Source organism: Papilio machaon, chromosome 5 (assembly GCF_912999745.1).
Source record: "Papilio machaon chromosome 5, ilPapMach1.1, whole genome shotgun sequence".
Classification (NCBI taxonomy): Eukaryota; Metazoa; Arthropoda; class Insecta; order Lepidoptera; family Papilionidae; genus Papilio; species Papilio machaon.
Window position 1 is genome coordinate 5,918,476 of NC_059990.1, and position 25,607 is coordinate 5,944,082.

At 32.4% G+C, this 25,607-nt stretch overlaps 2 protein-coding genes across 3 annotated transcripts; one reads left to right on the plus strand and one right to left on the minus strand.

Annotated features, from left to right (window-relative positions):
- The first annotated feature begins 512 nt into the window (after nucleotides 1–512).
- On the plus strand, nucleotides 513–16,437 carry LOC106708554 (TWiK family of potassium channels protein 9). 2 transcript variants are annotated; one of them, XM_045677875.1, is made up of 8 exons: nucleotides 513–619; nucleotides 3,292–3,540; nucleotides 9,060–9,233; nucleotides 9,475–9,598; nucleotides 10,067–10,225; nucleotides 10,765–10,965; nucleotides 11,312–11,532; nucleotides 15,228–16,437. In XM_045677875.1, the coding sequence occupies exons 2-8, from the start codon at nucleotides 3,382–3,384 to the stop codon at nucleotides 15,390–15,392; spliced, it is 1,203 nt and encodes a 400-aa protein (XP_045533831.1). In that variant the 5' UTR covers nucleotides 513–619; nucleotides 3,292–3,381; the 3' UTR covers nucleotides 15,393–16,437. The 2 variants fall into 2 exon arrangements, with proteins under 2 accessions (XP_045533831.1, XP_014355577.1); XM_014500091.2 differs by lacking the exon at nucleotides 513–619 and having other exon boundaries at nucleotides 3,203–3,540.
- LOC106708557 (cAMP-dependent protein kinase catalytic subunit alpha) lies at nucleotides 3,988–5,073 on the minus strand. The gene has a single exon (XM_014500094.2). The coding sequence runs from the start codon at nucleotides 5,071–5,073 to the stop codon at nucleotides 3,988–3,990; it is 1,086 nt and encodes a 361-aa protein (XP_014355580.2).
- Nucleotides 16,438–25,607: the final 9,170 nt, after the last annotated feature.

Consider the following 25,607-nt stretch of genomic DNA (forward strand, 5'->3'; position numbering starts at 1 on the left):
AATAATAATTGTTAATATGTCTACGAATTACTCAATTTATTTTCCAATTAAATATTTACTTCGTATTATTATAACGCTGGTCAAATATGAACATTGTTAAATTATATTTATAGTACTTTTTATTTATGTTTTTTATTTTATTACTTATGTTTAATTTTTAAAGCTCCATAGCAGTCTGGGTGACAAAAATAGTAATTATGGACAAAAGGTATGATATTCATGCTTTTGATTCGAACCTAGATACCTAACAAATAGCAGTTAGTCCATTCAATCACAATGGGACTACACATGGTTATGTAAGAAATTCTTGAATTTATTATAGCCTAGGTTGGTTTCAAATAATGTACATTTAATTATACTAAGGAAATATATCCAAGAACAAATATAACATATTGAAAAAAGTTATTTCGTTGACCTAAATATATTTGGCTTTACTTACATTAATAATGACCATTGCTTATCGCGATTCCCGGTTACAAGCAAAATCTTTTCAGTCCTTCGCGATACTCGGACGGGATAGGATGTGTTCCCGCCGCGCGGATTCAATTCATCCGGTTTAAACTTCGTCAGTGAACACGTGCTTTGTAAATTCGTAGATGACATAAAATACTAGAAATTGGTTAGTAAAAATTAGTGCTTAGTAACCCCGTTTTTTTAATATAAATTATTTTTTGTGATATGTATTCCATAATAAAGTAGTTAATTTCAAGGAAGTTGTTACTTTTCCGTTGCGGTCAAAAATATTCGTAAAATATTTTTAATTCAATTCTTTATACGAAAGTAAGAAGAAAATAATTAAATGCGTCTTGAGGCTAAGACTTATTAATTTTATCCTTCAATAGCTTATGTAACTTTACGCCAATGCAGGCTACATAAACGATAATATGCCGTCTTTTTTTTAGGTCAAATTACAAAAGAATTGAATTACAATTGAACGCTTTACTCGTACCAGCCTTTATTAGTAGCATATTTATTTCTTAATTTTAGCTTAGACCTAGGCATCAAAAATTATACAAATAATTTCTAATTTATAAATTCTTAATCCTTATCATCATATGAGCTGATTAAGGTTTCCTTGTTACAACTAGTTAAAACTAATATTACAGTTATACAGCGAAATAAAATATTCATAATTGCCATCTGCACTTTTGTGTAATAATAATCTACCACGTGACTTAACTAGTTCTAACAGTCATGCTAATTTGCGTGAGAATTGAATTATCTTTCATGAAATATTTGTTAAAATGTTTTCTATTAGTCCATTACCGTAAGTTTCTACTGACGTAACAACCGTACAAAAACATATCGTCCTATCAATTTCTTTGAAAGATGAGAGATAATAACATGTACCTCAAAAGCAGTGGAAACCCATATTTATGCAACAGATGTAGTCAGACAAATTATTTTCTGTATCTTAACTAATGCTAGTAACAGAGAAAACAATATGTTACGTACGTGTTCAAATAAATCTTTGGCGCAAGCAATTACTTTTATGTTGTTTTTGCATGACTGATTTTCCTTGAGTCATTGCATAAAAGTGCTGACCTTAATTAGGGCACAAAATAAATAAATAAAAATGTTTTCGTCGTACTATGATGCTTTCTTATCATTATATTTCAGCTTAAGTTTAGCTTATCTAAGCCTTCCAAGTATGTAACACCTTTAATGCTGAAAATTATATAAAGTCTATTTAATCGTATCAGTTTTTAAGTTCATCGCGCTTGATTTTTAATTAAACATATAGCAACTGTTTTGATACATACGTACGTTATATGCTTTAACATATTAAGCACGCAAAATGTATTTCGTCATAAGTTATTACATTTTATATCTGACAGGACATAAGCAGAAAATATCACCCTGGGACCCAACTTTGTTGAATAAGTCGTTTGAACCCACTTATCTACTTAGGATAATGGCTTATGTGAATCTCTGTGAAAGGCCTGGCCTTTAGAACGGGGTTTATACTGTCAAAACACTCTTCGAAATAAAAAACAGAGATACTTAACAGATATGATGAGAATGCAGAATGATTTAGCGCAGGTTTTTCAGCAGATATAGCCTACGGTAATATTAAGATTTATTTTGGATCAGCAATGTTAATTAGGAATTGCTACATATATGTTTTGTAACATGAAAGCTGAAATTTTATATTTTGATAAATTAATTAATGAAATGTTCATAGAAAAATTATCAGAATCATTTAAGATGAGTCTTATCGATGCTTCGATAGAAAAAATAAAAGTATATTTCAAAAAGTTGATTGGTTACACTTTCTTCCCTTATAGTTCGCTTAATGTCTGTGGGTGTTGCAGTATGGTCTGGAAGGGGATTTATAATTAAATCGCGTGTATAAGCGCCCTTTTTTAAATCCAATGTTAATTTAATGTGAAAAAAGGTTAATTTAGGTCAGAAAATTACATTTTGTTTATGTTCTAAAGAATTAATTTAATACGAGCTGTCGCTCACAACTCCGTCCGCGCGAAATTGAAAAAAGAAACGTTATAAGTAACCTATGTGTTCTTCCAGACTATGTTCTACATCTGTGCCAAATTTCATCAAGATCCGTTGAGCCGGTACTGAGATACCTTTAAACATTTTTGCAGATTACCTTTTTGCAGGAGTTACACAGTGTAAAATGTGATACAGAAATTTAATGAAAATTAAGTTTTAAATAATTCGGAATCCAATGAAATAAATAAATATTTCTTTATCCCCTTTCCAGTTCATAGTCCTGTTTTGTTGATTTTTTTTAAACAAATCATTCTTAGTCCTTATTTTTTATTCGAAAAGCCTAGTACTTTCATAATGATTTCATGTTAAGTCTGCATGGATTTTAATGGAACCGCAGTGAAAAATAATTGACAAAGAATCGATGACCTGTAGTTGCACGCAAACTAAGATTACATGTATGATGAGTACCTGTTTTTACAAGGCTCGGCTGGATATAAAATTGAGTTTAAACGGTAATAAGAACACGAGGAAGAGCTGAGGTTTCTGCCTCCATCCAAACTAGATAAAAAGCCTCCTTGAGTGCAGATTAAGTTAGAGATTTTTACACCAAGGGACTCCATTAATAAGCATTATGTCTTTGGTGGTTGAGGTCTCTTGAAAAGAAAAGATGCCACTATAATTTATTCTCCCATTAACTTACTTTTATTAAAACTTAAGTAACTTTTATGCTTTATTAATAGTAAACTTCACATCAAATAAACTTCTTGAGTGAGAAAAAACCATTCACATATTTCAATAGATATTGTATTGTCCTCAAGTATAATGAAACTGTTTCAGCTTTGCTCAACGAATGAACTTTTTTATAATTACTTTCATGGACCTTAGTAATGTGTGATTGCTCAGTTAAAGTGTATAGAAGTGTCTGAGATGTGTAAGAACGTGAAGGGCGTGTCATGGGAGACGGAGGCGCTGATGGGCGCTGAACCGAGCAAGCCGTCGCGCTGGGATAGCTTCTGCCCGCGCGCTGCGCTCTCACACATCGGCCTTCTGGTTGCTCTCATGCTATATACCGCCGGAGGGGGATTGGTGAGTACACATTTATACTACTAAAGACAAGAACAACACAAATCACTCCAGTAAGGCCGTAGTAATGTTCTTGTTTTTTTTTTGATATAAAATTATTAAACTTTTGTAAGATATTTTAATAAACGAAGGCTAAACTTATGGTTTGTTTGTCGATGTCAAATAAAAATAAAGGCAATTCAAATGGTTTATTTCATAACGCACCAATTAAGACATAAGAACTACCATAAAGAAAGACGAAAGCATTATATTTTATCCATACCTGGCTTAAAAAAAAACTAAATTCCTGTCTTAAATTGTTACGTGGAACAATTGTGGTAAATTATTATAGTTTGAAAGTCATAATTCAAAAAAATAATAACTTAAAATACTTTGTGACTTCTTATCGTTCTAACTTAACTATTTGGCGTATTCTTAGTAGCAGTTTATATTAACGGTAAAGTAGTTATATTAAAAGTTAGCGAATTCGTCTTCAAATAAGTTAATTGGACTTTCCTTAATTTTTTCTTCCTCGAAAACTTCAAAGTTCGTTGTGTCCCCCGGATGTTTAACCTTCGGTATAAATGGCGGTTGGAGACGCATGTTCAAAAGTGCGTCCCAGTCCATTTCTTTAAACCATTTATGATTTTTAAAATCTAACACTCCATTTTTTAGATTACCATAACGTCTCGTAACATCGACTTGAAGTACATGCGATATGAGGTCTTTCAATTCCATTGTGAAATGGCTCGGACATCGATATTTTCCAGCAACGATTTTTTCATAAATTCTCATTGGATCTGAAGCAAAAAATGGTGGATAACCGGCACTCATTTCAAAAAGCAGTACTCCTATGGACCACCAGTCCACGGTAGACCCGTAACCCTTACTTAAAATGATTTCCGGAGCCAAATACTCGGGGGTGCCGCACAAGGTCCAAGTTCTACCGTGGATAAGCTTACAAAATCCAAAGTCTGTTATCTTAATATATCCATGTCGATCTATCAATATATTCTCCGGTTTTAAATCACGATAAACTAAATCTAATGCGTGAAGATATTCTAGAGCTAAAATAACTTGAGCGCCGTAAAATTTCGACGTAGCCTCTTCGAATTTTCCCAATTTACGTAAATGAGAAAACATTTCACCGCCCGGAATGAATGGTAGAATATAATAAAGGTATACGTTGTCTTTGAGAAAGTATTTCATATATACAACGAAGGGGAAATTGAGTCCACACAATATTTTCTTTTCATAAAAACTGTGCTCCACCTGTTTTAATTTGACAATCTTTTCTTTTTCAAGCATTTTCATAGCATAATATCTTCCGGTGGTAACATGTTTAGACAAATACACTACGCCGAATGCTCCAGTGCCTAAAACTTTATATTTCTCGAAATCAGATATTTTCGCAGTCGTTTCGGGACTTTCGTTCCATATCTCCAGAAATTCTTTGTGAAGTTTACGCAAGTATAGGGTATATTGTTCTTGCTTCGCTTGACTGTAACCCCCGCCAGAAGATGTCGATGTTAGAAATCGATTGGAATCCTCTGCCATTTCTAATACCTGTTTGAACCAGTAAATAGTAAATTAAAATTTTAAGTTTTTTGATAAATAGACGAGGTGATAGAAGTCAGAAACAAAAACATTGATAGAACAAAATATGACATTTTCATAGATGAAAGTCAATATAATAATTAATATTGTGTTGCGAGATTTTCTTGCAACACAAGATTTATTAAACAGAAGGTTTATCATCGTGCTTAACGAAAGTATTTAAAACGTGGATGAATTTGGTATTGTATTTTAATGATAATAATAAGGCCAAAGATTTATTTTAATTTTTATAAGTAAAGTCTGACCAAGAATACAACTATGATGAGGGCGCCACAATCACCATTACATACAATATTCTACACGTACGTCAAATTGACGTACGTGTTGCAAATTGCATCCAACGAATTATAGCATTTAAAATCTAATTTTTTTAAGACTTATTCTATGTTAATGACGCCAATTATCTTTTTTCCGCATATTAATGCATCAAATTATCTCGAACTCAAAAATTTACACTACGTTTAAATAAAATACTTTGACAATTTGAAGACAATCAACAATGTCAGTGTGTCAGTGCAATGGGAAGATGAGAACGAATTTTAAATAATTTTTTTTGTTGCCATTTCAAGACGAAGGGTTCTTTTTATGTATTTTTATGTCCATCCTATATTACATTTATTATCAATAGATGATATGTCAACATGGTACGTCATAAAATGTCAATATTCTTCGGCGTCGTGGCTGCTGAGTCAATGTTCGTATTTATATATTTTAACAAATATGAAACAAGCAACTAAATTCACTTATAATTGGATTTTTAATGGCCAAATCGTCCTTTACATATCAGAACCACGTTGATTACTTGCGTCATTTGGATACTCTTAAAGAAGATTTCGAAAATAGGTACAACGAACCAGAAAAATACAAAGGAAAGTGTGATGATTATGATATCATAAAGAATATCGGAAGTGGTGCATATGGTGCAGTGTATTTAGTAAGGAATAAAAATACTTTATATTATCATGCCATGAAAGCAGTAGAGAAAGCCGCGGGAATCGAAACAAAGACCGTCACCAATTTAATCGCAGAGAAGGATATTCTTCAAGCGATCAGGTTTCCGTTCATTATATCCTTGGACGAGGCTTTTAAAGATAATGTATATGTTTATTTCATCTTCCCTCTTATGTTTGGTGGAGAATTATTTGAGATTTTACAAAGCTTTGGCAGTTTCTCGGACGCTTTGGCGAAATTTTATGCCAGCCAAGTTACTCTAGCGTTAGAATATCTACATTATTGTAATATAATTCACAGAGACGTAAAACCGGAAAATATTTTGGTCGCTTCCAACGGATACTTAAAATTGTGTGATTTTGGAATTGCAAAAGTATCTGAAAAAAAGACTTATAGTCTTTGTGGTACACCGGAATATTTAGCACCAGAAGTAATATCCTCTAAACCATATTCTTTCCCAGTGGACTGGTGGGCTCTAGGTATTTTAATATATGAAATGCTCTCTGGATATCCTCCATTTTATGATTCACAACCGGCAAAAATATACGATAAAATATTAGAGGGTCATTACAAATGTCCGAAGACGATCAATACGGATTGTAGACAACTTCTTAGAAGTCTTTTGCAGGTGAATCCATCAAAGCGCATCGGTTCTTTCAAAAACGGTGCATTCGACATTAAGGCCCATCCTTGGTTCAATGGGGTGGTTTGGAATTCAATATTACAGCAAAGTGTCGAACCTCCTTATATGCCGAATGTTTCACTTGAAATGGAGTTGGATGAATTGATGCCAACTAATCAAGATATATTAAAAAAATGTTCAAAATGCATGTTTGAATCGGAATTTTCAGATTTTTAAGATGTACCAAGTTTAATATTCTTATATTTTATCTAAGGGTTACCAACGCCAAAATACTCGTACGAAAATATATTGCCATAGATAACTCGTACTTTGTACGGATGTTTCATCAGAGGATACGTGGCACAGTTACAAGCTCAGTATTGTGCATTTGTATAGCCATTAGAATTTTAATATTTTTATTAGAATTTTGCTTATTGTGTAACAATGGAAAATGTTGCACTTTCTCTTAATGTCACAAGGATTTGTTTTTAAATCAATTTTCATTAATATATGAGACTGTGTCACTCTCCTTGAGCCTCCATCGTCTACGAGCGTATGAAGGCTGAGAGATGGCTAACCACGATTTTAATATCGTTTAAGATTTTTTATTGTTTCTAGTTCGTCATTTGCGCGGAGATTTTTGCCTATAATTTTCTTTAGTGTTATCATTACACTTAGAATTATATACAAATAATTAGATTTTATTATGTCTTGATAGTTAGAGAATATATGTAATAATCCGTAAATAAAGTAACATAGCTGTTCATTATTTGTCTCTCTCTGTTTCATTATTTTCTACTCCTTAAGTTATAAAGTTATGACTTGAACACTAGATGGTTTCACAGGTGGTGCTCATAACAATAATCATGTAATCAAATAAAATAAGTGAAGGTTTTAGGGCTGATGGACAAACAGCTTAAACATAAATCTTTCATTTGTATGTACGTGCATATGTTTATTTTCTTATATTTGTCAGTGTTTATTCACATATTGCAATGTTACATAATTATTAAAACATGATTTATTTGTCATTATGACAAAATGCGAAATTCAAACAAATCCAAAACTATGACAATATGACAGGTCCCTCTCGTAAAAATGTAGAAGCCAATTTGCTTTATTCAAGTGCATTACAAGCTAATCATAAAAATTATTTAGATTATTTAAAACAAGAATTTGTTAGAACGTATGAAAAGCCTACGCAGTGCGATAAATCAGCGGAAGATTTTGATAAAATCAAAACGTTGGGTGTCGGTGCTTACGGTACAGTATTTCTCGTAAGAGAAAAAAATACTTTTACATATCATGCAATGAAAGTATTGGAAAAAGCGGAGATTGTCCAAAACAATACTATTAAACAGGTGCACCGTGAAAAAAGAATTTTGCAATGCATAAATTTTGCGTTCTTGATTTCATTAGACTATTGCTGTAAAGACAACGTCTATGTTTATTTGATTTTACCATTCGAAGCGGGCGGTGAATTGTTTACTATAATAAAAAAGCTAGGAGCTTTGTCGGAACCATTAGCACAGTTTTATGCCGCTCAAGTTGTCTTAGCGATAGAATATCTTCACAACTGTGGTGTTATACATAGAGATTTGAAACCAGAAAATATTTTACTATCTGAAAACGGATATATAAAGCTTTGCGATTTTGGTTTTTGTAAAGTAATTAAAAACCGAACATGGACATTATGTGGTACACCTGAATATCTAGCTCCTGAGTTTATTCTATCAAAAGGATATTCGTTTCCCGTCGATTGGTGGGCTCTGGGTATTCTTATATTCGAAATGATTGCTGGTCATCCACCTTTCTACAGTTCTCATACAATAAATCTTTATGAAAAAATACTCGAAGCTCGGTTTAAGACTCCCGATTGTATGACGCCTAATTGTAAATCTCTCGTGAAAAATTTAATACTTCTTGATCCAATGAAACGATTTGGTTCCTTGAAATCGGGCGTATTTGACATAAAACATCATTTATGGTTCAGTGAAGTAGACTGGGTTGATATCTTACATCAAAAAGTTGTACCACCGTATATACCTATTTGTAAAGGATTTGGTGAATCGATTACCAATTTGGAAACGACTTCTGTAAAATTGAAGAAAGCACCTGTTTGTTTGTTTGAAAAAGAATTTGAAAATTTTTGATGTGCCACCACCGAAACGATACAATTACAACTGTAAAGATAAATTATTAAATATATGTATGTACATTCTTGTCATATTATTTGAATTCGTGCACTGAATATGGAAACTTATGAATGTCTACACTGTAAAAGGTTGTAAATTTCAATAGTATTATAAATTAATATATTTTTAAATTAAGTAATTGATATTCTTGTACACAGGTTTTCCGTGCTTTGGAGTTTCCAGCTGAAGTGGCAAAGCAGGAGTATCACAGAGATCGATTGTTATCGGAAAGATGGAATCTTATACGTATTGTTTCCGATTACGGAATGAATGGAACAGAATTTGTCAGCATGGAAAAGTTAATCAGTGACCAATTAGCAATTTATGAAAAGGTATGTAGATGCAAAAAGTGAACATCATATACTATACAAACAACAACATTTTATTGAACAGTTTTAACTTCTTCAACCAAAGGTTAGTTTGTAAAAAATTGTCAATAGAGAACTCCTAATCTTGGGCTATTCTTAAAATTTACGGTATATCCTAAAAAGCGATACTTGCCGGTTATCGGAGTTTTGCTTGCTATCTTTATTTACTGAGGATTACTTTTGGTTATATTGTGATTAATTTTAGATATTAGAAGAAGCTTCATCTAGCGGCCTGTCCTTAGAAGTTGAGAAAAAGTTTCCACCTTCTGAGGAAAGGTGGAGCATACTACAGGCTGTTTTCTTCTCGTCCACGGTGCTCACCACTATAGGTGTGTAAAAACATGTAAGCATACCAGTGCATTTACATTACGTTGGCAGTTTGAAATTTTCATTTTAATTCCACATCGAGTTTATTTTGTTTGCTTCTGCGTTACCGTAAATTTATCTTAGAACTAGATCATTTTTGTATAAAATAAAAGGTAGTAAATAGGTGCTCCGTCGATTGAAGATAGGCAACGCACCTGCAATTGCGGATTTCTATGCGCACTGGTCGCTTTGCTATTTCAGCGTACGTAGGTTCCCGTTTGCTTGTTTTCCACCTAATTATTGTTAGAGAGAAAACTGACACTGTGCCGGTGTATCGGCGCAGCACTAGATCTACAAAAATATCAACGCTTCGTTCCCCTCACTACATCTATCTGACACTTGGTTTTGGAAAAAAAGCGCGCCATTGGCTCCAAACGATTTTAATGAATATTGTCTAAAGTTGTAAAAAAACTCAAACTTTTTTGTTTTAGGATACGGCAATATTGTACCTGAAACATTTTGGGGCAGATTATTTTGCATAGCTTATGCCCTTATTGGAATACCGCTGACGCTCACAGTGATTGCGGATTTGGGAAGGGTTTTCGCCACAGTCTTGTCTGTTGCTGCAAAACAGTTACCCGCATTGCCGAGTAAGTGAATTTAAAAGCGTCCTTAGAGATTTTAATATCATTCTTTTTAAACTTTCACACATCAAATTACAAACATCACGTCATTTTTTTTAAACTTTAAAATTTATATTTTTATTGTTCGTAAGCATAACTTAAACATAAACATACGTATAACTTAAAAGTCTTAAGTAATTTTGAAAAATGATATATCATTCGGTTCTAATTATTCTCCGAAGTATCACAGCGACAAGGTTTTCGCGTAACTTTCTACCTCGCTTAGCCGTGTTGTGGAATACTCTGTCCTCAGCGGTATTTCCAAACAGTTACGACTTAGGGAAATTCAAGAAAAGGTCGTACACCTCCCTTAAAGGCCGGCAAGGCATCTGCGATTCCTCTGGGGTTGCGGATGTCTATGGGCGTCGGATCAAATAATTTTAGGCGATTAGTTGCTCGTTTGCCCCCTTCACCCATAAAAAAATATGGGCACAATCAACAGTTTATTTTTTTCTTTCCAGTATCTAGTGTTTGTTTTTTAGTAACTTTTGCTTATTTTGGTTCAGAATGCTGCAGTCGCGTGTCTGAGGTAAACCCTGCGAGCAAGCGCTCACTGTACGCGCTGTGGGCGGTCTGCTTTCTCTTCGTCTACCTCTCAGCGGGCGCGGCGTTGTTCAAAATGTGGGAGGACGACTGGACGTTCTACGACGGTTTCTACTTTTGTTTTATTACCATGACCACCATCGGATTCGGTGATCTCGTTCCAAGTAAGTTAACATACACCATCCAAGTAAGGTAACATGGTTATCCTAATTATTTAAACGTTTAACATTGTGATAAAAGTTTGCGAACACAACGCGATTACTACACTCAGCAACTGTATGGAGTGATGTAACTCCTTCTACTCGCATGCGCCCATCATTTTTGGCAATGGTTCACGGTACATTCTGTACGACGAACCAGAACACCGCAGTGACGTCACCGATCTCAAGCCAGTTATTGCTCACCTGTGTTATAGCGTTATCATTGCCTATTCCTTAGACGTATCACAGAAGATTAGCTAGTTTTTAATGTATTATTCTTAAATATATTGACGCGATTTTTTTTTTCTAGAAAGACCAAAGTACATGTTGTTGTGTACTCTATACATATTAATCGGGTTGGCGCTGACGTCTACGATAATCGAACTGGTGCGGCGGCAGTACGCCAGGTCCTGGCAGCAGCTGCGCGCGCTCTCCGGTCCGCTCGCCGACACGCTGCGACGCTTGGGCGACGCGGGCCGTGGCGTCGACGTGTCTGCGCTACACAACGATCTCCGCAAAGTTCTCACTATTGTAAGTTGAATTTTACAATTTTTTATTAACTCTCCGTAAGTAGGACACGCCGCATATGAATTGGTGCAGTTTGAAAGATTCATAGTAAATTTAAGTAGTACGTCTATGTCCCAACTGTATTTTACTAGATTTGGGGAAAGTTCCTATTGGAAGTTGAATTTTACCGGTCAGTAGATAGTTCTCACCGCATCATACGATGATGAATTTGGAAAGATTTATAGCTTGTCATTGGTTAATGATTGTACTTTTAGTGAAATTTAGAGTTAAGTAAATTTTTTGGTATCTTCGGAATGTTTAATCTAGTTCTTGTTAGTTAAATTCACTTTTTCCTTAGCACTAGGTAAATAGGAGACACCAGTATTATGCGAGCTTTAAGGACATCACATGAACTGGTAGTTTTTTTACTGTTTTATATACATACTAGCTGTCGCCCGCGATTCCGTTCGCGCGCAGTTAAAAAAAACTTAATAAGGGTATGAAAAATAGATAGTAGCCGATTCTCAGACCTACTGAATACGCATATAAAATTTGGTAAAGATCGGTAAAGCCGTTTCGGAGGAGTAAGGTAACTAATATTGTGACATGGAAATTTTATATATAAGATTATATTTAAGCTTCGTACTTATGGTAAAGCCAATTTACTTGATCAAATAGAATTATTGTGAGCGTTAGTGTGGTCACGAATTGCCGACGGATCGATTGTGTTGACAGATGCTATCTCAGTTTAGTTCGCGGACGAATAAAAACGTCGAGATGAACACACTATTTATTCGTTGCTACGTACGAGCGAAATTCTGTTCCAATGTAAATAAAATACCGATATTGTGTTTTGTAATAGACGTCCATGGCCTTGTTCGATCTTATTGAAAGGTATTCGTGTTGATTTAAATGTGTAGAATATATTTCTTAATTGACAGCAATACGTGCTCTGTTTTATTTAACCCTTACATAAAGGGTATGTCTAACTAAAAATATCAACTGTTTTTTAGGTTACACAAGTACAATATGAGTGCCTGAATGTGTATCGTTAAATTGGAATTCTTAATTTCAAGATATATATCATTTAAATTCGATTATTGGATGATAATTGTTTTTGATCTTTCCGTTTAAATAACTCATTGGCTGGTTAATGATTTTGTGGCCTTTAATTTATCTATCTGTTTTAATTATCTATCTATCTATTCAATTAATAAAATTGGAGTGCTTCTCTGTAATATAAAAAGCATATTTCCCGCACATAATGTATTTCCGATATTAATAACGAAAATAAAAAAAAAAATGTTTGTCTGCCTATCCTCAAGTCCTCCGAAATGATTTTGACGATACTTTTGCTGGAAAATAGCTAATCTGTGCGAGAGTTACATTGGCCGTTTGTTTTAAGTATTAGTGATGTTAAAGTTTGTAACATTGTGAACACAAACGATTGTCTCTTATAGAGTCTAATTGTTTATTTTGTTGTGCTATGCTCAGGATCGAGGTCATCGAGTACCGATGTGGCAACAGCCACCCTTTTAGTTTTAGTACCCTATAAACCGTTCGGAACAGCTCTATTATGTTTGGAATAAAACAACCGTTCTTTTTATGCCGCTCAAGTTCCATTGAACGTATTTAGAACTGCTACACTTTCATTTGTCCAATGTAAAGAACATGTATCGGATTGACAATTGTACCTTTGAAGCTCAATTTAAATATAGTATTTTTTTATTTATATCTTGTTTGTCTTTGTCTTTTCAAAGAAGTTAATTGAGATAACTTACGAAAGACCTTAGAAAACAGGCAAGCAATGGTTAGGTGGATGTTTTATAACGAAATTATTGTTGTATTTTAATTTTCATATACAACATTTTCATCTACGTTCATGTTGTGCAAACATTTCAGAAAGACAGCAGTAACAAGACTCACGTTGGGACGAGGGTATGTTGGTACAATGCCTTACAAGGGTTTTTAAGGCAAACGCTAGCTAAAAAAGCTTGCGCCTTTTAAGCCACATAAGCTATTCGCCAGTTACTTAATTTGCGACTTTAACAAGCTTCAAAAAGAAATTTTAATTTTACAGAATTTTTCAGTTGTCATTCTTAAATATACATTTTTAAAATTACGTTTTAAACTTTGATTCTTATTAAATGGGAAGTATTGCAGGTGAGTTTGTCTCTGATATATTTTCCAACGCAAATGACAGAATTATGACAATATTCTTTTAGGTTGTGATATCACTGTATTAAAGCAAAATAAAAATGCTTTTTTTTTGTTTTCATCAAGAATTATTTTCTAGTAAATATAGACATAACGTTCACATTTGAAAAAGGAAATTGAATCTTTAACTATTTATTAAGTAATCTTCTATTGGTAAGCATAAATTCTATGTACATATTATGGCTATTATTTTATGTATATATCTATATATAGTTAAAGCGTAGCTATTTAAGCATACTCTTAAATTTCACAAAAGTAACTTAGATTCGTAGTGGCTTATGAGCATAGATAATAAATGAAATAAAATAAACTGTGTAGACAAATAAATATTTTAAAATACCGCAGTTCCTCTAAATCGTTAAATTTTGATACAATGAGATAAGCTACGAGTAGAATTTTACGGTGTATATTTATAAGTTTCTGATCCATTGGTTGTAAAATCGATCTATTATAAAAGTGCGTCATAGTCACGGCGGCCTTCCTGATATCTCTAAACACTACGTCATTTTGGAAGGATTTAAATTGAAATGTGACTCAAATAAGATATGTGACTGTCTACTTGCAGTAGGATAACATATGTATGTAAATTTCAAAGAGACCGAGCGGTATTACAATATGATGTATTCACGTGTTTTGACCGTGGAAGCCCAATATAAATGTCCACATCTATCTGTATCTAAGTCTGAGAGATTTTATCGTTTTGCCTTAACCGCATTTATTATATACATGTGAAGGTTAAATATTAATTATATAATTCCACTAGAATTCAAATACGTAAATGCACTGGAGCGTAGAACAAGTTATCAATCAACTAAATTTATGGTCCATTCTAAGAATGCTTATTGCAAGTAATTTACGCACAAGACCATTTATCTTTAGCTGGCCTTTTCATCTATTAATTTTACTCTCTGTGGTAAGTAAATTCGTCAGCAAACAGTTTAGCTTACATTTTAGATGTAAATATTTAAAGTGCACTTTAGTTTATCTATTTTAGAGACACAATAGCTTCATTTAAATTTTTAGAAATCATTTTAATAAAATACGAAAAATAATATATACTACAACTGTAAAAACTGATGATCAAATTAGACAAAAATATAAAGGAATAATTATAGGTAGTATAATATTTGGGGTATAAAAACTAATATGATTCAGTCCAATTTCTTTTATTCTTTTTTTAAACTAGGCTTACCAAATTGTAGCTTGTTATATAATAAACATTTGGATTGAAACGCGTTTGCTTTTATACTCTTCATATAAGAATATAATTTTTTATTTAAAACTTGATTTGGAAATATGGCGTAATCAATTACGCACGAAGATCATTTTTTGTTACATTAAAAACAAAATTGTTTCATTATTACGTACAAAGTCCGCGATATTATATTTTTTTTAGCAATTAATTTTATTTATCATCATTTACGGAATATTTTTAAATTACAATGAAAAAAAAACAGTGGAAATGATTTGAGATGGTGGATTTTTTTTATTTTTTGTTATAGGTGACCATGCCTAGACTTGGAAGCGGTAAAGATATGTTGGGTGAGAAGAGACAACTAGAGTTGGAGGCGGCCGTAGAAGCGGTCATCAGGGACATCACAACTCCAATACAAAGCCCTCAGAAGCCTCCCATTGTGCAAATAGTTATTTACGAATCGTCTGTCTAGCATCTACTCGCCTAACATTCTGATTACACGAAATACGCACGCTGCGTTTCTTGAGCGAATAAATCTTTCATCAAGAAACATTTCGAGAAAATAAATATACGCTTAAAAGTGCACAGATGCTGAGCGATATTTATTTAAGCGTTTGGAATTGATGCTTTCATTCCAAAACTGTTTTTCTTCGAAGAGGCAAATAAACAAAAAAAAAGAGTCTAAAGATATTTTTCTTGTCTTTTGTTCGTATGTACAATTTATAGCGTGCAAGAGGACAACGAATGCTTTATTCCCGGCTAAGATTTTCATCTAAATGTAGATTATAATAAGAAGTACACTGTTGTTCATAGTATTATTACTTTAGTTAAGAATTTATGGTTGAAGTTATTAATTCGTGTTGATAAGTGAGATGATGAAGCCCTATACAAACTGTTGACCATTCGTAAATAGTGCGCATGACCATATGGGACCACACTCTTTTCTCACATTGTTTTGCTAAGAGTATAATTTAAGTACATTTGTAGTAAAACACGTCTCTTCTTAGTATGACAGGAAAAGATATGATACAACTGGGGCTACAACTTTTCGAGAAAAGTAACAAAATTCCTTTGCGTTTCAACGCATGTGTTATACGGTTGAACCCACTGATGGACCTCGAAACACTTTCTATTCAATTGCTTCAAATTCAAGCGATCTAATAAGATCAAATAAAAACCTAATTTCACTTACAAAGAAAATATATTTTTCTATGGCTTACCGTCGCATGAAAATACATTTGTGCTATTCTGTAACTCTACCTGTACACCTGTAAATGTCATCTGGTCCTACTTACGGTTCCCGAAGTATAATTATTTCTCTACTCTTGAGCTGATTGCTGCCTAGCGTTAATCATTATTCAGACATTTTGGCAGCTGTTAACTTCTAACTCTCTTGTCTACTGCAGACATTTGTTTGATATTTTAAGGTTGAATTTAAAAATAAATATTTTCAATTGTTTGACAGTTTTGTGTATCACTGTGAGCGATGTTTTGAAATGAACTGTTCTAATATTGTAAACGGAATATAAATTGTTTGTTAAAATAGAAAAATCAATTGTTTTTTTTTGTTAATTTGTTGTGAAATTTTTATAAACATTTTAAGTTTATTTATCAATACAGGATAAGATACAATCAGAAAAAAGGTGTATTATAAATATTAACGTGCAATTTTGTAAAGAACTTTGTATATTCTATAAATAATTATTATATTCAAGTATTATTTATAACGACACATAAGACATTCTTTTGTCAAATATTGTTTCCATGATGTGTTTTCTTTAAGTATAAAATGTTTGTAGTTTAATTGAAAAATAATTTTTAGTAGAACATTTTTTATTTATGATATAATAATGTAGAATATAAAAAAATGATGCGCACATATAAATAAAATAAAGGTATGTTTGTGGTGACAATTACGTGTCAGTTTGCTGAAGTAACGTCTAATTTGGGACATTCGTACCTAAAGAGTAAGAATGCCAGATTCCTCGGTCGGACTGATCCGCGGTATTCGACCCAGGTGCTGTGCCAATTACACAAAAAGATTGACACTTGTTTTATATTTTTTTTAGTGCTGATTTATTTTAGTTGAAAATTTTACGCACAAAATATTGGTGAAATATTTTTATATATGCGTCCATTTTTGACTGCAGATTGTGGTATACTAAAAGAAATCTTGTCAAAGAACTTTAATTTTCTGCGTCTATGTCTGAGAAAGGAATTGAATGTCCTTTGTTTCAATAATGTAATTATTATAATAAAGTACCTAAGTACAAGTAAGATGTTTTTTCCGACTAAATCTACGCTTCAGCACAATCCAACCTGATGTTAAAGATAGTGGTAATGTAACTATTCAATGAAATGTGATAGAGACCTAAAGTTCTGATACTGTATGATGACATGGTTACAATAATCCAAAGCTACGCTGTATTTAAAAGTACAAACAAATTGTTGGCACGCACAAATCACACTGTGTGTCTTGTCGTTTTAGTTTTCTAGTTAAAGGCCGGTATAGACGTTAAGTTTCAACTGAACAGTCAAATTGTTTATTTAAAAACTGTATAGGTGAACGTTTGTAGCGAGTTTAACACGACATACTTTAATTCCTTTACTGTCTTCTTTTTAGTGAACGATTATCATCCCAAATGGGTGAACCCACTAGTGATTAGCACTAAAAGCCTCATAAAGTATAATTATTTCATTAAATTTAATGTTTGTTCCATTAGAGTTACGAAATAAAGCAAAAAGTCAATAAATTCCGTTTTTTTGGCAAGTGAATATTGTTTGTTAGCCGTTGGCTTGAAAAACAAACATTATTTAAGATAAAATTTTCAACAAAGAAAATGCGAAGTGAATCATAAGCAATAAAATTCAATTTAAAACGACGTAATGTCACCGATTTGATCGTAAAACTTTCTGTAAACCTATTACACCACCTAAACATATTTTATTAAACATAATGCTTAGAAAAGTTGCCAGATATTTGTCAATGTATAATGTTATATCCACTATCACTGTATATCATAAATAACTAATAATTATTATGGAACGGTTATAAAATTGTGTTCATGATGGAAAATCTTATGCATGTTGCCAGTTGTTTAGTTTTATATGAAAATGAATGTTTATTATATTGTATAAGAAACTGTAATGTTGCTTTAATACCAGTTAATTTGATTATACGCATTTTGTTAAAAGAATATTTTATTTTTTGCGACTCTCCTCTTGTTTTGACGCCTTACCTAAATAACTACTCACTTGTTATAGTATACAGTATGATAGAGCGAGTGTGGCAATAAGCCGTGCTTTAGATTATTATTATTAATAATATAAATATAATTAAGTATCTTACAAAATCTGATCCGAAGTGTATGTGGCAGACCACTCATCCGGGTATCAGTTATAAATTTTAACGTATGTATCTTTTGACAGCCGAGAATAATAAATCACTGCAATAATGGCGGATTGTTTTTTGTGAAGTGCTCGCAAAGAACATCTCAGTTGATATGGATCTATTTATAAACGTATATAGCGCGTTAGATGGACTTTGCGCAAATATTGATTCAAACACAATTCGACGCTCTTGACGTCTGATCGACAAGGAAGAAATGCAGATGAATTTATTTATGTGTTCCGTGCATTCATATAACCATCAATCTTTCAACTAGTTGGTACAAATATGGTATACAGCAAACTTAATTTCTTCCCTTCCTTGTTTATTTGTTGCTGCCATTGCCTTGAAGTTATTAGTCGTCCTAATTCAGTGAGACAGCACTAAAGGTACTCAAGTAACATCTGTTGCATAAATGATCCAGTTAACCGCTGAAACACAAACTCACAGAAAACAGGAGTGAACTAAAAGTATTTCGTATTTCTGATGTGTGAGCTATTCTTTTCTAATGGCAATGGAGTTTAATAATGTGGATAAGAAAAGGATTTTTTTTTTTCTGTGAATTTTTTTCCCGATTTTTGGTTAGCGGTCATTTATTAAGTGAATCGTTGGCCATCTTCTTTAAAAATATATAATATTTTATTTTAAAAAATTGCTCACACAATATTCTGAGTAAATAAAATCTGTTTGCTCGAAGGTGTAACATCAAAGCGATCGGCTTTTAAAATAAAATACAAAGTTATAAATAAGATACACTCATCCGCATGGTATTTATAGGAATGTGTAATATTCAATTTATTTTGCATGACATTTGGCTCCTGATCTTTTTCTTTTCTGGCACTGTATCTTAGAAAAAGACAATTAAACCAGACCGAACTGTTGTAATGAATTTCTTTAGCATAATTACTCGCACAGTTAAGTTTGTAGAAAAAAGAATATTCCCATTGGGCCAATTAAGTCCATACAATCAAAAAAATCCCATTGGGCCGATTGATCGCTAGGCCGATCGACCCGTCGGGAAACACCCGTTAACTTGTTAATTGTGGGTTTAGAATGCAGTGGCGCTTGTCTTATTACATTATGTAGTCTTTAGTTTGTCAGAGAAAATGAAAGGGATGACAACGGTGTATGAATTATTAATACAAGGGGCATGACAATAGAGTTCTACAGTGATAATGTATAATGCTACTTTATTAGGAATAATGGCGTATGTCGCAATAAATTTCAATCAGATGTAATTGACGCTCCACGCTCTATTTACTTTTTTCTCATTTGACAATAATTCTTTAATGAAATTGATTTAACAATTGAACATCATATTACAAATCAACGTTGGTTTTCTGAGATCAAGAACTTCGTTTAAAACATACTTCTACATAAAAGAATTGTGCTTGTTAAAATTAATAGTATCATTGAACATAGTGTGCAAATGTTTTAAAAATCTTTTTCAATGTTTTGGTTAAAAAATTGTGATTTTTGCAGTCGAAATACGTGTAAAATATTATGATCTCTGATTATCTTTGAGAAAATAAAGGTAACAAATAAAATATACCTGTGTTATTTATGAAATTGAAATAATTAGTTGCATCCTGATTACGTCATATTTCTTGTAAGTGTAATTAATCAATGTAATTAGAATTTCTAAGAATAATTTGTTGCGTTTGGTATGTTAAACTGTTTACGTTACATTTTGTGACAGGATGTGTACGTTAATACGTTAGTTTTATAGCCATGTAATGTTTCCCACACAGCGCGATGCTTTCATGACGCGACAAATTTGTGGAAACATTAAGAAAGTTTCCGCATCTCGTAACAAGCGATTTGCGGGAACAGATCGACCCAATTTATGTAGTACCCGGCATTTTGTACTAACACACGACATGTCAACTCGAGTGTTATACAAAGTTAATGCAAAATGGCCGTCTCTTGTAGAAATGTTCTCTTGCTTCTTCCAATTGCGAAATGTGTTAAAACTGTTGGTTAATGGACCAAACATTCCGTTTAGAAATAAGTTCATTTCAGATCATACATCTTTTAAATATAACTGAATAATGGTACATCATCATCAGCTCACTATATGTCCCTACTGAGGGGCTCGGAACCTACCCCAAGTTAGGGATGACTAGGCCATAGTCAACCTCGCTGGCCCAGTGCGGGTTGACTTCACAAATATTATTGAATTTCGTCTCAGACATGTGCAGGTTGCATAATGATGTTTTCCGTTCCGTTGATTTTGATGTTCTAGGGTACTACTACTAATAAGGTACATTTTTGAGAAAAAATTTATTAAGAATTATTAATTTTGTACAAAATATTAGTTTAAAATATAATCAATCATTTACCAACAAAATATATCCTTTAAGATGTGTTAATGGATACATCCATCATGGATGTCAAGCGTTGGGATAAACGAGAAAAACTTCCGCTATATCGGTGACTTAAAATTTAACATGATATGAATTATTTTTCGTAAACATACAAAAAGCAATAACTTAAGGTGACAGAGACGAACACAAATTGCATCAATCCTTTTTATGTATGTATATGTATTCATTCATAGTTTACAGCAATCATGCCATTCTATTGCTATGAGTTGACATAACAGTGTGATCACAAACTTTATGTACTCCTGGTATTTAACAACACGAAGTTCATTAGCGTTGCGTTGCAGTACACGGCAATATACGGCAAAATTGATTGAACCACGTATGTGGTTCAGACAAATATAACCTTGTGTCCCAACGCCCGAAACAATTGTACGAAAACATATTGTTAATTTTTTTTAGGAGAATTAAAGGCACCATTTTGAAAAATTTTTGTATTGTTTTTATGTGTATAAAAATATATAGGGTAGTCATTGAATTCGAATTTTAGTCTGAAGAAATATAAATGTGTGTTGTAGATTCTATCCGAAGTTAAAAATATGAGAGATAAGTATTTAACACACATATCACATCAAAAGATTGGTTAACAGTTTTTAACATTTATACACTGGGTAGTGTTTAGAAGATAACGCATTTATAAATAGTAAGTTTATAAGTAGTAACTGACCGTTGAAATCCATGCGCTTTATTTACTTTACGAAGTGCTTCTGGTATTTATGTTTGGAACATTGAGATTCAATAGCTGTCTTTTTTATTTATGTTAGTATATTTTATAAGGATAATTCTTGTAAATAGTAAATTGAAGTTACTTGGTGATCAAATTACATTTAAAACTTTTTTCTCGCTTACAAAATTTTAATAATATTCGAACTTGCTTCTTAATTTTATTATGAAACACTCAAACTGTAACTAAAATATAAAAATACTAGCTGTCGCCCGCGACGAATTTCATCAAGATCCGTTTGGCCGTTCCGGCGGTACCTTCTTACAAACATCCAAACATCCAACCATCCATCTATCCATCCATCCATATAAAATTTAAAATTTATAATATTAGTAAGATTAATACAAATTGGAATCACGGACAAAATAAAATTAGTGGTACTGAACAATACAGGTTACTATATTGATTTGAGTTATCTAACTCCAGCACTAATATAGTCATAGTACGCACTACGTAAGCGCCTGGCGAAAAAAATTCAATGAAAAACATCAAAGTACACAACGTATAAACATACAATGTAACGCGGAACAAACATCGATTGGATGTTATAGGATGTCCATCCGGCGACCTTCAGATTGTTGTACGAAACGTTACTGTGTTGTTTGTTACTAAGCTATCATGCAAATATTTATGTATTAAATTTGTATTTGCATTTATATTATTATGGACTGTTATTATTTGGTCCGGAAGTTTTCTATAAAATGGTTTATTTGTTTTGTCTCTGATTTAGAGTTAACAGTTATCGCAATATAATTTTCTCTGCAAAAACGTACAAAAATCACCATTTTCAATTTTCCTTTTTTAATACGAATGTAAATTTATTAGAAAAATAATCTTTATTTTTTTTCTAATTTAATTGACTATTTTTGTTTTGTTACATTAATTTTACGATTGTAATTGTAATTACTTTTTCGTTACTTGTAAGTACTGATGCTCTTTAATCGGTATTTAATTAGTCTACTACGCTTTATTAAACTAATCGATTCATCAGTAAAAAGGATTGGGTTACAAATGTCTTAATTGACGTCAATTATGGTACATTTTTATTAAAGTCGTTGCTATGCGCATCCTATTTCACAGTTTTTTTCCTTAATTTCAATATTTAAAGTTTTTTTTGTGTAAAAATTGCTAAAAACCTAAATTACTTATGCGATAGAGAAGAAGGTTCCAGAAAGTGACAGGTATTTTAATATTCAACGACATTTCTTCGATAGAATACTTCTAACAATAAAACAAACTACTTGGGCCAGGGACACTGTGTTGCTTCTATCTTTTTTTATACGTTGACGCCGCAACTGCGGCCTAATTCTACGCCTTCATACATTTTGGTTACACAAAGATAGCATCATAGAACTGAATAGCATAAACTTGGGTATGGACCATTTATTGCTATTGGAATATATCTTTGGCATGGAGAGTGAATTGCGGTGCGCCTTTGCAACATCATTTTCGGCTTTATGGAGCAATAAAATATATTCGAATGTTTGTTTAAGATGAGTAATTTATGGCATAAACACTTCGCTATGTTTGACTCAATGCGGTGCAATAGTATGGATATAAGCTCGATTGCGCCAAATAACAGTGAACATCTGTTAAATTATCTAAATGCAATTATCAAGTCTGTTATCATGGTTTCAGGAAATCATTGTGCCTATTGACTACAGACGAGTCGTTTATCTGTATCAATAATTGAGAAGAATTTACCATTCACCAATGTTTATTCAAAATACTTTTATACTGACTCTCTTTATTTCCACTGATGTGCAATATCTGTATAACTTTCAAGAAGTATGAAATTTACGGAACAGTAGATATTCCGCATTCCTCGTTTTGTTCCAGTCTGCTGAGTCACAGGATATGATCGACCCAGATATCCGACGGTTGAAAACACCGTGTCAAACACACAGCGATGTGATATGACAACTGGTTTTTATCTTTTTTTTTAATTTTATTTCTGTAGCAAAAGAATCATCAGATAGTAAGAGCTGCTTACGAAATACAAAGAGAAAAATGAATGATTCTATAGTGAATTGCACGAAAACGTGACTTCCTGAAAATTAATAAGCCGAGGAAAATAACTGTGTTTGCTGGATTTTAAAATCATGCCAAGCACAGGTTACACAAAATTGTTAAAGGTTAAACATATTTGTGAATTTGTATTGTTTATGGTGGATTTGTAGTAACACTTAGCAGCATTCTGATCTATATATGATAAAATTGTTCTACTGGTTTATGAGATGGTAAAATATCGAAGTGTTATTTTTATATCGAACACTTGATGTATTTGATAGCTTCTTGCATCGCGATGACGAATGGGGTTATACGCATTATAATGTTATGAAGAAATCTAGGAATAGACATAAGATTCATAGCTTTAAGAACATCTTAAACATCTGTTCGATTTTACAATAAAAAAATTGGGGTGCTCTCATCGCTTTATCATATAAGATATTTGTTAGTCGATGTAGAATAAGGATACCGTTTCTCTTCGCACTCCTTTAATGATTACGCGTCTTCTTGGACCGTAACTGTACTCTCGAGACTGTCTATCAAATTACAGAGGCACTGTGGCACAAATGGTTGCCCTTTTCACTCAGACAGTGTATTTAATGGTAATATACAGGCGTATGTTAATGAGATATTGACTTATGTAAACAAAATATAACGTGAAGTAAATATTAATAGAACTAGTTTAGTTTATTTTGATTTTAGGGAACTGTGCAATTTCTGCAAAGTTTTCTTAGATTAATAGAGTTAAGGGAGAGTTTGTGTTGAAACAATGAACTAAATACAGTGTTTTAAATAGAAAAATGACAAATTTCTTACACACACTGGAGTAAAACAAAAAAAGTTAGACTTAAAATCAGCTTATTATCTTCGGAAGCAACAAATTTATATTTTACATTTCAGTAATCAGTAATAAATGCACAATTCGTTTTATAATCCAGAGTTGATAATGTACTTACTAGCTGTAGCCCGCGACTCCGTCCGCTCGAGAAAAATAAAAAACGTAAAAGTAGCCTATATGTTCTTCCAGGCTTTGATGTACATCTATGCAAAATTTCATCGAGATCCGTTGAGCCGTTCTGGAGATACCTTCCATCCATCCATCCAAACATTCTCATTTATACTATTAGTATAATATAAGTATTATTATGTTGCCTTTAGAAACATTTAACTAACAATTAGAAACATAATTAGTATGTAATAACGTTAATTAAATATTAGCTTTGTTAAGGTTTCTTAAGTGTCTATAATTAATATGAATATTAATACAACGCACATAAAGATCTAACTCAATGTGCAAAATGCTAATTACGATTAGCATTTTGCACATTACGGCAAATTAGAATATTCATTAATCTAACAATATATTATATATATATTTTGTATAAACAACAATTGATAAAAATACTTTTGTAATATCTTAAGAAATTCCCTTTCATGACTATTAATGATTTGAAAATATAACCACACTTCCTACAGCATTGTAAATACAGGATGTTATAAAATGTTATAGCTCTCGTGATGATGTCAAATGTTTTTATATGATGGTGAAGATAACTGATGATAAAATGTTAAGGTCTAGTAGCGATACGATCTGTACACAGTTTCCAATACTTTAAGTATATTGTACATAATTTGTAACTTTGTATTTTGTTCATTGTAAATACAATGGTTAGGACGCTTAATAAATAGTTTATTACAGTTTCGTCTGTATATACGAACTTTTGAATTCCTCCTTTGTTGCTTGATTTAGTATCAGTAAAGTTTTTGTAAAATAGTTCTTGTTTCTTTGTTTTAATATTGCTGAACACGACATAGTTTGGCATTCCTAAGATTTTCACGCAACTTTCTCGTACTATATTGGGATAATACATATCTCTTAAACGTTTAATTATTTATTCCTGTATTGTTTACTGTTTTATTTTTGAAAATATACGGACATGGATTCGTTTATTAGTGTTATTTTGTAGATACAATCTGCTATTTTGTGTATTCATGGGTCGTTATAAGCGCTCGTGATTGCAAACGAGTAGGTACGTCGTAGAGGGAGCGTCCAAATTGCTACGATTGTGTAACAAATAAGCGAAAAGTGCTTTAATATTTTATCATATTATTTTTTACACCTTTTTCAATATAACGTTGTTAAATGGTTAGGAATAAACAATTATAGGTTTTTAAGTAATT